Source organism: Monodon monoceros, unplaced genomic scaffold (genome assembly GCF_005190385.1).
Source record: "Monodon monoceros isolate NGI ecotype Baffin Bay Population unplaced genomic scaffold, NGI_Narwhal_1 Super_Scaffold_3, whole genome shotgun sequence".
Taxonomy (NCBI): domain Eukaryota; kingdom Metazoa; phylum Chordata; class Mammalia; order Artiodactyla; family Monodontidae; genus Monodon; species Monodon monoceros.
In genome coordinates, this window is record NW_021703780.1 from 66,593,104 (window position 1) to 66,605,184 (window position 12,081).

The 12,081-nt window shown below is 54.9% G+C and overlaps 2 protein-coding genes across 6 annotated transcripts in view; one reads left to right on the forward strand and one right to left on the reverse strand.

Annotated features, from left to right (window-relative positions):
• Nucleotides 1–2,371: 2,371 nt before the first annotated feature.
• On the reverse strand, nt 2,372–5,369 carry TNNC1 (troponin C1, slow skeletal and cardiac type). The gene is made up of 6 exons (XM_029243444.1): nt 5,320–5,369; nt 3,799–3,829; nt 3,431–3,577; nt 3,035–3,149; nt 2,673–2,809; nt 2,372–2,590 (listed from the first exon to the last, which is right to left on the reverse strand). The coding sequence occupies exons 1-6, from the start codon at nt 5,341–5,343 to the stop codon at nt 2,559–2,561; spliced, it is 486 nt and encodes a 161-aa protein (XP_029099277.1). The 5' UTR covers nt 5,344–5,369; the 3' UTR covers nt 2,372–2,558.
• Nucleotides 5,370–6,815: 1,446 nt separating this feature from the next.
• The window catches only part of NISCH (nischarin), a 44,257-nt gene continuing 38,991 nt past the window's right edge, over nt 6,816–12,081 (forward strand). For all 5 annotated transcript variants that reach the window (XM_029244118.1, XM_029244119.1, XM_029244116.1 and 2 more), the window contains exons 1-3: nt 6,816–7,044; nt 9,235–9,318; nt 10,006–10,188. In XM_029244118.1, the coding sequence (XP_029099951.1) occupies nt 6,949–7,044; nt 9,235–9,318; nt 10,006–10,188 (363 nt within the window). In that variant the 5' untranslated portion in view covers nt 6,816–6,948. The remainder of the gene's footprint in view (nt 7,045–9,234; nt 9,319–10,005; nt 10,189–12,081) is intronic.

Genomic DNA, 12,081 nt, shown 5'->3' on the forward strand with positions numbered 1-12,081 from the left:
GTATACATGTGTGATGTGTACTGTCATGCACCATGTGCCCCCAGGTGGACATACAAAGAAAGGGACACAGCCCAGCCTCTCCCAGCTAGAATTCTGGGGTGGAAATGCCTGGAAGGAATGGATGTCCTCAGTCCCTCCTCCACCAACCTAATTCTGGAACAGAGATATTGGGAAAATCTCACAGGACTTCCCACCTGTGGACCCCTTCTTTAAGGCACCAGCCAGCCGCCCCCCTTATACTTTGTAGCTGGCCCAGTCATCCTCCTGTTTTGTTCACAGAGGGCTTGACTCTTGGGGCTTTCCTTTTCTCCTTCCCTGATCCCGTCAGCATCCCATACCCCCTGGGAACCCCTGGCCTCTGCAGTCCTTGTCCTCCTCCCCCCACCTCAGCCAACCATCTTCCAAGTCACCACCAATGAGGACGTGACCTTCATCATCTCCATTCAGAACGTTCCTCCTCTTATAGCACCTTGTGCTCAGCATCTCCCCTGCCACAATTCTTCCCTCCCTGCCTCAAGACCCCCATTCTCCTTGCCCAGTTTGGGTCCAGTCCCAGAGCTATAACCAGGCCCTTGACACACTCCTGGAGACCCTAGCTGCTCACCCTGTGCAGCTCTACCCCACATCTTGCTTTAACCTTTCTCCAGCTTCACTAGGTTGCTCCCATCAGCATACAGGCCACTCCCTGACCCACCTTCTTAAATGAACTTCCTTGAACTCCACATCTCCCCTCAGCTCCAGCTCAACTCTCTGTTCCCTGATCCCTTGCAAAACTTCACCAGTATTGTCCACATTTGCCATCTCCCCTTTACCTTGCCTCATTCCTTTGGCCCTTTTTAGTTGAGCTCCCATTCCACCATTCCAGTGAAACCCTTGTGTCCAGGTGGCCAAGGCCTTGGGGCCTCCAATTTCCCCAGCTTCAGGGCCATCAGCTGTCTTCAATGCCTCTTTCCTTCCCTTCTGGGTCCTTGGGCCCTTTGCTCACTCAGGTTCTCTCCTACCCCACCAGCCTCATCTCCTCTCCAGTCCCCATTCTAGCACTATGTTGGTTTCCTCACTGCACTCATCTCCCTCTTTGTCTTCCTGAGTTGACTATAAATTCCACAAAATTAGGGACTGGGCCTCACTCTGAAGGGTCCCAGCATTCAGCCAGCAGTGGACACATAGTAGGGGTGTGACTAAACCCTGGAATGGTACACTGGCTTGTGGTGCCACCCAATGTAGCCTTGCCTCTTCTCTTGAGACGTCATTCCTGGGTGTACATGTAGGTCCTTGAGTTTTCCAGCTCCCGAGGGCAGGACTGAGGGGACCCCTCTCCTCTCTCCGACCCCAGATCTCTCCAGGAACCAGGCAGCTCTGGCCTCCACTGAGGCATCTTCAGAATTCCAAGACTGTCTCCGGAATGCTGGGCCTCTCTGGGGAACGCCAAGTCTGGGGCACAGGTGGGGAGGCTGTGGAGTGGCTGGGCGGAGTATGGACAGCTGCTGACCTTCTGGCTGGAGCCTAGGTGCTGTGGCAGCTGTCCCTCTTGCAAGCACCACTGCTGGCACCTTCACTTCCTTGCAGCCCCCCATCTACCCAAAGCCAGTTTCACTGTTCTGGTTGTAGCTCTGGCCTGGGTGCACCCAGTAAGATGAGAGCCACAAGGCCCCATGCCTCTATTCCCTGCCAGGGAGGGAAAGTGGATTGCTGGAGCCGTGAGGTTTGCGGGAACTGGAAATCATGCCCATCAGACTCTGTTCCATCAGACAGAGTCCTCGGCTGGGAGCCAGGTGGCTCTGCTCTCTCCCAGACTCACTGGATGAACTTGACAGGCCCCTGAGTCTCTCTGGGCCCCAGGGTCCTTACCTGTCAAATGGGCAAGGGGAGTAGACGATATGCCCCTCGGTCCCGGGGAGTCAACGTCGCTGGCAGGAAATCCAGGTGAGCGGGCAGATGGACTGGAGCTACAGGCTCGCAGAGCCCCCACAGAGCCCTGCTTCTCCCCAACCAGAAGCGAGAGGGAGCCATGGCAGCCGTGCCAAGTGGCATCCAGGGCCTAGCCTGGTGCTGAGTGATTGCCCTCTCCAAGTATAGGACCCCTCAGCTGCCAACTGGCTGACTAAAGCCATGGCCCCCAGGAGCCTGTGAAATGCAGATTCCTGGGCCACGACAGACTCCAGGTGTGGAATTGCTGGAGACGGGGCCTGGGTACCAGCAGTTATAGAAAGGAGCCAGGTGGGTATGGAGCGTGGTAGTCTCTGATCTAACCTAACCCCTCCTGCAGAAGGTGGTGTGCAAGGGTGGTTAGAGCACAGGTTCTGGGACAGGGACAGAAATGGTCAGGGCAGGAATCCACCCTAGTGAAGATTAGGGAATGAAAGCCAGACACCAGGCCTCCAGGGAGCAGGGCTTTATTTGAATTCCCTAGGACAGGGCTGGGGGAGGTAGTCAGGGAGGGCCCATGGTCAAGGACACACCCAAGTTCACATCCTGGGGACCCTAGCCCCCTGCCCCTAACCCCAGGGCCCGGCTGGAGTTGGAAGTTGGCACAGGCAGCTCTGGGAGAAGGTCGGTGTCTACTCCACCCCCTTCATGAATTCCAGGAACTCTGTGAGAGAGGGGCAGGCATAGGTCAGAGGTCGGGGCTGGGGAGGGCATGGGCACTGGGGATTCAGCACACCCCTGCTCACCGTCATAGTCAATACGGCCATCGTTGTTCTTGTCACCATCCTTCATGAGCTCCTCAATGTCGTCCTCTGTGATGGTCTCACCCGTAGCCTGAAGCATGATCTTCAGCTCCTCCAGGTCGATGTAGCCGTCAGCGTTTCTGCCAGTTGGGTGAGGGGGGCCTCAGAGCCCATGGTAGGGGCAGGGGGAGGGGAAGAAGCAGCCCTGCCCAAGACCCCAGGAAGTAAGGAAGAGCCACTGGGAGATGGGGCATCCCATCCCGCATTGCACAGAACGGGAGACTGAGGCCTCGAGGTCACAAGACTGTCCCCCTCTGCCCAGTTCCACTAGGGTCAGGGGCAGAGGTCAAGGGTCACACACTCACTTGTCAAACATGCGGAAGAGGTCAGAAAGCTCCTCCTCAGACTTTCCTTTGCTGTCATCCTTCATGCACCGAACCATCATGACCAAGAACTCATCAAAGTCCACTGTGCCGCTGCCTGGGGGGGGTGGGCAGCACAGCCGTTGGAGAGCAACGGTCAGAATGGCTGGCACTGCCCTTGACACTAGACCCCACTGTTCTCACTGCATCCTCATAGCAACTCTGTGAGACAAGTGTGGTCATTGTGCCCATTTTATAGATGATATGGCCAAGGCTCAGAGAGGCTAAACAGCTCCTTTAAGGGCACAGAGTAATAAGTGGCAGAGCCAGGATGCAGGTCCCCAGAGAGTTGGGGGCACTATGGGCCCGGGGCGGGGGCAGGGGGGCAAAGGGGCTCACCATCCTCATCCACCTCGTCAATCATCTCCTGCAGCTCCTCAGGTGTGGGGTTCTGCCCCAGCATCCTCATCACTTTGCCCAGCTCCTTGGTGCTGATGCAGCCATCCTCAGCGCCCAGCACGAAGATGTCAAAGGCTGCCTTGAACTCTGTGTCCAATAGGAGGGGAGGGGAAACAGAGCAGCCAGGGCTCAGCAGCCAAGAACCTGGAAGGCCAGACCCCTAGGGCCACCTGCTAACCTGCCCACTTCCCTCTGAGACCTCTGAGGTCACAGGGAGAGGGACCCCAGCCTCTGGCCTCCAGCCTGGGGTCCTCATGCTCCCCCAGCCCGGCTCTGCTGTTCCCCCACATGCATGTTGGGGTACTCACCATTTTTCTGCTCTTCTGTCAGCTGCTCTACCTAGAGATGAAAAGAGGTCTCAGGACCCAGGCTCAGGCCTTAACTGCTGTCGAGGAAACCAACCCATTCCACAGGTGGGAAGACTGAAACCCGGAAGAGGCAGGCCATTCCCAGGTCACAGAGTAGAGGCCTCAGTTCTCCCTCCTAGCCCCCAGAATCCTGAGGTGACCCAGCTGGCCTCACTGAGACTGGGCTCAGGGCCAGGGTGACAGGTGGGCACCCCCTCCAGGACTAAGGTGACCCTGAGTAACAATAGTCAGTGACCACTCAATGCCCTTTCGCCCCCACCCCCCACCGAAACCCAAGCTGGGTGGCCTGAGAGACAGCTGTCCCTCAGGTTGGGACAATAAAACCAGTGTGGGGGTGGGCAAAGCCACCCACTGTAACCTGACCGGGGTGGCCACTGGGCTATTTTTAACAGGGGACAAAGTTAAACCTGGTGATTGTTCTGGGGACTCTGGCATGCAGGGGTGGGGCAGCGTTATCTGGCCCCCTGGCCTGCTGGTGCCTCAGGAGCCAAAATTAGTCCCTGGCTCTGCCAGGCCTTGTATGGGCACAGGGTGGAGGGCTGGTGTCCCCCTCCCAGCTCCACGGACTCCTGCAGGATAGGCAGGGGCACCCCCATAGCCAGCCATAGCCCCTCCCTGCCCAGGAATGGGGCCACATTTCCCAGGGCTGAGGGAGGGGTTCCCTTTTGGACAGCTGTCTGTGTCAGATGTCCTTGTCTCTGCGCTGGGGGTAGGTCAGCAACACGCCCCATCCCGAGATAGAATAGCATCTGAAGCCCCTCAGCGGCCCCAGCAGGGACTTGGGGTGACCTGACCACCCACTAGCCCTTACCCCTGGCTAAGCCACTGAGCCCTGAGCCTGCCAGGACAGATGGGGGCTGGGGCCCCAGTGCTCTGCTCCTTCTTCCCAGTCACTCCCTGCCTGCCTCAAACTTCAAAGCCCCTTCTTCAGCTCAGGATTCTGGCTCTGCAGCCCCCTTCTCACAACCCCTGTCCCACCCTCCACAGCATCTTTAGCCAGTCAAGGGACTGGAGGGGGTGGGGGATTGGGAGTGTGTGAGAAGCACAATGTGAGGGAAAGAGATGGGGGGCAGGGAAACAGCGACAGAGCCTCAGAGGGAGAGCCTGGGAGGAACAAAGAGACAGAAAGAGACTGGGAAAGTGACCAGAGACACAAACGCAGAGAGATGTGGCCAGGAGACAATGACACAGACTATAGATGTCTGGAGACAGGTCTAGACTTGTTGCAAAAGCTTCGACATCCTCTTCCACCACCCTGCACAGCTCCCACAGACCCTAAACTCACCCCTTCCACACCCGGGAACACCAGACCCACCGTCCCCTTGAAGGCCTGGGCTGAAAGTATGTGGGTCCTCTCCTGGGTCCCCACCACCTCCTGGGGGTGACCTTGCACCCCATCCCGAGCTGAATGAGCCCCCAGTGGGCCAACCCACCCCAGCCCTGCCCAGACCCATCCCTCACCGCAGCCTTGTAGATGTCATCCATACTGGCGGCTCACAGGGCAGGCTGCTGGGGTTGCCAGCAGCCCTGGGCTTAAATAGCCCTGCCGCATCTCATTCCCCGCCCAGCCCACCCCTGCCTGCAGTATCCTCCACTCCCTCCCCCCGGCTCTGGTGATCTCACACTGGCCTGAGTCCTGTGTCCTCTGCCCAGGGCAAGGAGCCGATGAAGGGCTACAAGGACCAGGTCTCTTTTCCTCTGTCCCCCATTCCCCCAGGGGACTCTCTGGAAAGGTTTTAATGAGTGAAAACGTGAGCCCAGGACAGGACAGGAGCTCCAGTGTCGTGGGCCTCAGGCCAGGCCCCTATACACATTAGCTCAACTCCTGTCCAACCAGGGGGGCGGGTGAGGCTCCTGGGGGGGTGGCGACTTGCTCAAGGTCTGTCTGACTTGGTAGCTCCTGCCTTAAGTTAAACCTCTCTGGAGTAGGGGCAGCAGTATACAAGAAGAGGCTGGGAGTGTAGGATCGGGCCAAGAGAAGCCTCGAATGCCAAGCTCAGAGTATGGTGCTGTGGAACTGGTGGAGAAGGAAGGCACTGACCTACCTCAGGAGAGTGTGGTCTGGAGCCCTTCTGCCAAGGGTGCCAGAGGAGCCATGCCCAAGACCTCTCATCTCCCCAGGGAGAAAAGTACTAGCTCTAGGCTTGACTGCACTCAATCAGTCATTCAACAAATATTGATACACCAACAGATGCCCCATCTGTGTAAGACTCTCCCCCTCCAGTTCCGTTACCACCTCTCTTTTCTAGACGTGGGTCTTCCCCTGAGTTAGGGCTGCTTCTCTGTGCTTCCCCTTTCCAGTACTGTAGTTCCTGGGTCCAGGACCAGGCTGTTGCCCCCTCATTCTGAGCTCTGGTAGGACTCCATCTGGGGGTCTTGTGCCAGATGGCCAGCACATATCCCCTCCTTCCACCTAACCCTTCACCTCCTTCACACAGAGCCTACACCAGTTCCCTGCCCTGCCTGACATGCATTGCATGGATTAACCCACTCAATTATCTAGAAACCCATGTGACAGAGATCTCCGAGTCTCGGAGAGGTTAAGAAATAGCCCAGAGTTATTCTGTCCCGCTCGGGCTCCAGGCACAGATCAGATCTTCCTTCTCTCTCAACCCTCTCGTGCCCTCCAGGGAATAAGCCCAAGAGCCAGGTGAGATGTGGTTACTGTTTCTTATCTGGAGAGGGAAACTGAGGCCAGGCGTGGCAGTGACTTGCTTCGGGTAGCCTGGAAGGTGCGGGGCCATCGCACCTCCCTTCCAGGGCACCTAGCGGCAGTGCCCAGAGCAGTCCCCGCATAGGCCTTCAGCTTCTCCCACGCTGCAAAGAGCACGGCAGGCGGCGCCACGCAGGTACCGGTTACGCAAGAGGACAGTCCCCGGCGTCCTGCGCACGCGCGCCGCTGGCGGCTGCTGTCAATTACGCGCGAAGGGGGGAGTGGGGCGGGGGCGCTAGAAGGCGGCGGGGCCAAGATGGCTGTACGGCGCTCGCCGGGGGCGGGGGGCGGCGGGGGCCTGGGGGCGGTGGGACGCTGACCCCGCCCCCTGCTGCTGCCAGTCTGCACCGGGCGGCGGCGGCGACTGAGCCCGGAACATGGCGGCGGCGGCGCGCAGCTTTGGTCCCGAGCGGGAGGCCGAGCCGGCCAAGGAGGCGCGCGTCGTGGGCTCTGAGCTCGTGGACACGTATACGGTGTGCTGGGGGCTTGGGCGCCCGAACTGGGGGTGGCGGCTGGAACCCGGAGCCTGAGTCGGGGGTGTTGGGGAGGGCGTCTGAGCCCCGCAACTGGGGAGCTGGGGGTAGGCGGGCTGCGATTTTGAGGAGGGGGCCTGGGATGGCGGAATCTGGGGAAGGGGCCTGGGCCGCGCAGCTCCGGAAAGAGGGTCTTTGGGTGGGGCCCAGGGAGGGGGCTTGGGAAGGGTACGCGTTTAGAAAAGGAGGCTAGGGTTGAGGAGAATCAGGGGATAAAGGGGGTCTGCGGAAGAGGGGAGTCAGGTTGAGGCGGAGGCCCCTCTAGATCCCCTAGGCCTGGAGGGGCGCCGGCCTGGGAGGACGTGACAGGGTGTCCCGGAGAAGGGGGATTAAGGAGTGGGGGATTTGATGGATGGAATCAGGGGAAAGGGTCAGGGCGCTGCAGGCTGTGAAGAAGTAGAGGGGGCGGGGCCTTATTTGGGGGAGCCTAGGGGTTGCAGTTGAGATTTGCTCAAAAAGTAAAGGAGGGATCTGGGGCCTTCGCGCTGAGGCAGAGACAAGAATGGGGGAGGGGTGGGGCACAGACACCGGGAACTGAGGGGGTGGCTCAGGGCTGAGAGGCCGAGACCCAGAAACCTTAGGGCTCTTCGTGGCTTTAGAGTGTGCGGGAGAGTTGGGGCAGCGTACCGCCCACGCACGCTTCAGGGCTGTGGGGGAGATGGAGGACAGAAAATGGGGGCAGTTGCGGACTGTGAAGGAGTTGGAGGCCCTCCGGGGTCTGGATGGGGTTGGGCACCAGGCCTGTGGGCCTCGGAGGCTGCCTAGCAGGGACTGGCCCCAAGGTGCGGGCATCCTGAGCACCTCCCAGCCTCCTGTCCTTTGTTCTCGGAGGGTGGGGGGGGGGGGCTTTGGCCTTGCCTTCACCCCACCTCCTTGGCCCTCATCCTAACCCTCCTCCTGAGGGTCATTTTTCTGGCTCTTTCTCCTTTCCTGGGCGGGAAGAGGGGGAGGGAAGCTGCCCGGCTGTGGAGAGGGGCTGGGGGCGGACCCTGGAGCAACAGGCCGGCCCTGGAGAAATGGCTGCTCCTCCAGGGAGGCTTCAGCAGAGTTGATTATTTTCTCCTCCCCCTTCCCTGCGTCCTTCAGAGAGGGGCGGGACCTTAGGACCAGGGGGCCTCATCCAGGTGAGGGTTGAGGTCTCTGAGCTGTTGGCTGGTTGGCCGTCACGCGTGCACTGCATGTAGCTGGAGGGTTGCTCCAAAAAGCCTTCTCATTGCACAGGGCTGAGTCCCTCCTGTGAATGGGTGTGGGGGGAGGTGGTGATCCAGGTGGACTGGACGGTACCTTTTCGTGTCCTCTTGTCCGGGTATGCTGGTTTGAGTATTATTAACACACCTACCTTTGGTTGAACGCTTGCTATATGTCAGGCCCTTTACAAAGCATTTTGCGTGCATTACCTTTGATTCTTAAACCTAGCAGATTTTAAGCTGGAGGAACTGAGGCTCAGACAACTTAAGGCTCCCAGTCACTTATATAAGTGACATAAATAACCCATAGCCAGGAAATGGCAGAACCAGATTTTGAACACAGGTCTTCCTTGACTCTACGGCCTGTTCCCTTCTGATAGGGCTTAATTGTCCATCGCTGCTTCCCCCTGCCCCGCCCCCCCCATCAGCTTCTTAGTGCCTTGACTCCTGGCTCAGCAGCAGAAATCACAGCTCTGAAGCAGCTGAAATCGTTGGAAAAGGACTTGATTCTAGGATACAGTCAGGGCACCTGGGAAAGAATTACAGCAGAAAAGCTGGTCCTGCCAAACCTGACCCTGTTTTGCCTCTCTTAGAAGGAATGGCCTTCCTTTCCTGCAGCTCAGGTTGGATTGGGCTTTGACTTACATGAGGCTGGAGTTAAAAAACTAAAGAGATGGCTTGATATGATAGCCACCTTTTCTGTTTCTCACTGTTGGATAGAGCTCAGACTTATCCCATGTGCCTGCCAGATCCAGTGCTAGGGCCGTGGAGGAGAGGGGGCCTTGCTGCTCATAAGGGTCAGGTGCAGAAGCTGGTGGGGAAGAGCAGCTTAACTTTGGCTTGGGGGTTGGGGGGGGTCTGGGTGTGCTACAGCTATCGTTAAGGGTAGGGTGGCACTTTCCTTACTGACGGCTGGGCAAGGGCTATCGGTTTTTCCTTTTAGGTTTACATCATCCAGGTCACTGATGGCGGCCATGAGTGGACAGTCAAGCACCGCTACAGCGATTTCCATGACCTACATGAAAAGGTAACCCTTGAGAGCTGGGGTCCTGTGTCTCAGGGCTTGGGAGCTTTTAGGCCAAGCTCCCATTGTGCCTGTTTTAGGGCAAAACAGGCTCTGTGCCAGTTACATCAATAAACTGGTTTGCTAATGTAACTGGCAAAAAAACTGGTGGATTCTGGGAGTTCAACCCTTGCATAAGATTGTGTGCAAGGAGCATATTTGAACTTTAGTTTTAAGATTGTCAGTTGTAGCTTGGATGTGAGATGCCGGGACAGTTTCCCGGGGAGGGAACAGGCTTGAACTTGTTCCATCTGACTATACCTATTCCAGAACCTATGCTTTAATATCTGACTGTGATTCCATATCTTCCTTTGCGTTTGGAGAGAGCTGCCTTTCTCTGGGTCATTTGCAGCACAAGTATTTTGTTCTGGTTTGGAGAAGATGGTGGTTTTAGGGACCTTGAGGTATTATTTTCCTAAATGTCTCCAAAGCCTCCGGATGGAACTCCTCATCTGAAATTGTATTGGTATTTCTAGTGCTAATTAAACTTGAGGCCAAATCCCAGGTGCAGCAGTTTGATCATTAATTCTGGTACTACTGCCAGGAGGGGCTGTGGAAGTCATAATAAGCACCTGCCCTCAGGCTGGTTGCCTTGCCCTTGCACAGTTACAGAACCTCTTGGTCTGTGGTTGACATTATGTTTGCTTACAGCTCGTCGCAGAGAGGAAGATCGATAAAAGTTTGCTTCCGCCCAAAAAGATAATTGGGAAGAACTCCAGGAGCTTGGTGGAAAAGAGGGAGAAGGATCTGGAGGTCTACCTCCAGACACTCCTGGCCACCTTCCCTGACGTGGCCCCCAGAGTGCTGGCCCACTTCTTGCATTTTCACTTCTACGTAAGTTCCTCTTGGGTTTTCTCCTTTGCCTACAAGCCCACAGCCACCAAAACTCCAGGCAGCAAACCCTTGTAGACCTCAGCTTTGAGGAGAGGTGGGCTGGAGCTGGAGCCTGAGGTTAGAAGATGGAGGAGCGTCCTGGTGGGGTTGGGGTACGGACAGAAGCATGTGCATCAACGGATTTGCCTTAAATTAGACTATTGGCTGTGGCCACGGAGCGGTTTTTCTCCACCACAAGGCGTTCTGTTTAGCATAAATGGCCTTTGGGTTTTTGAGCTACCTTCCGTCCAAATGGATGGGGTTAGATTAGAAACAGCTGACACTTGGCATTGACTGTTGTTGAGTTGTTGGTTCCCAGCTCAAAACTAATTAAGGGATCAGTCTGTGTTGGCAGAATATTGCCATCTTAGGGCATCGTCAGAGTCCAGGATGCCGAGTGAGAGTAGGTGGCTTCCTCCAGTGGGACTGTATGTCTCAGAGCAGCTCTGTACCCCCTTCTGGATGGAGGAACAACTGTCATGGGCTGCTGGTGACAGGATGAGTTGTCAAAATTCAAGGAGGGAAGTTTGGTGCAGTATGAAACCAAAATGTTAAAAAGCTAGCAATTTCATTTCTGAGAATTTATTCTAAGGGAAAATACTGGGCGATTGAGAAAAGGATATGGGTACAAAGATAGTCATTCCAGGATTATAACGAAATATTGAAGACAGTCAAAAGCCCAACAGAAGGCTACATTAAAAAAAAAAAAATTAAAGGGTGCAACCATGTAATTGGATATTATGCTGCTAGAAAAATGACGGTGTAGCTGTGGATTTGTAGGAAAACAAATATATTACTGTATGAAAAGAGGCCAGAAAACGGTATTAGGGTATGGTCCCATTTTCATTAAAAAAAAAAAGCTTGTATGAATATATTTGTCTAGGAAAATTCTAGAAGGTTATACATCAAAATACTAGGAGTCTTTGGGTGATAGATTTTTGGATAATTTACATTTAATTGTTTTCTCTTTGTGTGATGAAGATAGGGGGAATAAACTCCCTTTTCCTTTTCAGGCTTGCCTTTTAGGAAGGGACCTGTGGGTTGTGGTCTTAAAGGCCCAAACTTATTTAAACAATAACTGTCTTGAGCTATTTTCAGAGTAAGACAGCTGAACCTTTCTTGAAGTGTTAGAGCCTGGGAATTTGGTGATAGCACTAGCAATGGGCCTCTTGGCTTGGAGAGGCCATGTGGAAAAAAGGGTGGCATTTATAGATGGGAGATATATATGTATATATATCTTTGGATTTTGTTTGGCATATACCAGTAATGTATGTGGTTAGCAGTAGTTTCCTGTTATAGCCTTTATTTTTATTTATTTATTTTTTTGCATTTTCTTTCCTTATGTGAAAAGAAATGTCCATTCCTTATGCGAGTCTTTCAGATAAACTTAACTGGTTAGTATTTTAAGAAATGCTGTAATTTAAGAAAGCTTTGTTTGGCTATTTAGGTTTAAAACTTGATAAGCAGCACTTTGAAAATATAATTCATTGCTTAAGACCTGGGCCTTTGAGGAGGTCTCCTGGATACCTCTGAGCATGGAAAGGCCTGGACTGCTCTTTTGAGATAGGTTTGCCTGAGATAGGCCTGGGACCTTGCCCCACATCTGTGGTTCTGGTTTGAGGCATGCTCTACTGCTTGGAGCAGTTCGAACGTATTTGAAGTAACAGTTATCAAAAGGGCCACTTGGTTATATAAATCCAAGGTTTTAAAAAGTGATTGGTCCATCATTAAACTGAATCAAGGTTTCTCAGCTGTGGCACTGTTGACATTTTGGGCTGGACGATTGTTGTGGCAGCTCCTCTGTGCATTGTTGAGCAGCATCTCTGGTCTCTGCCCACTAGATGCCAGTAGCGT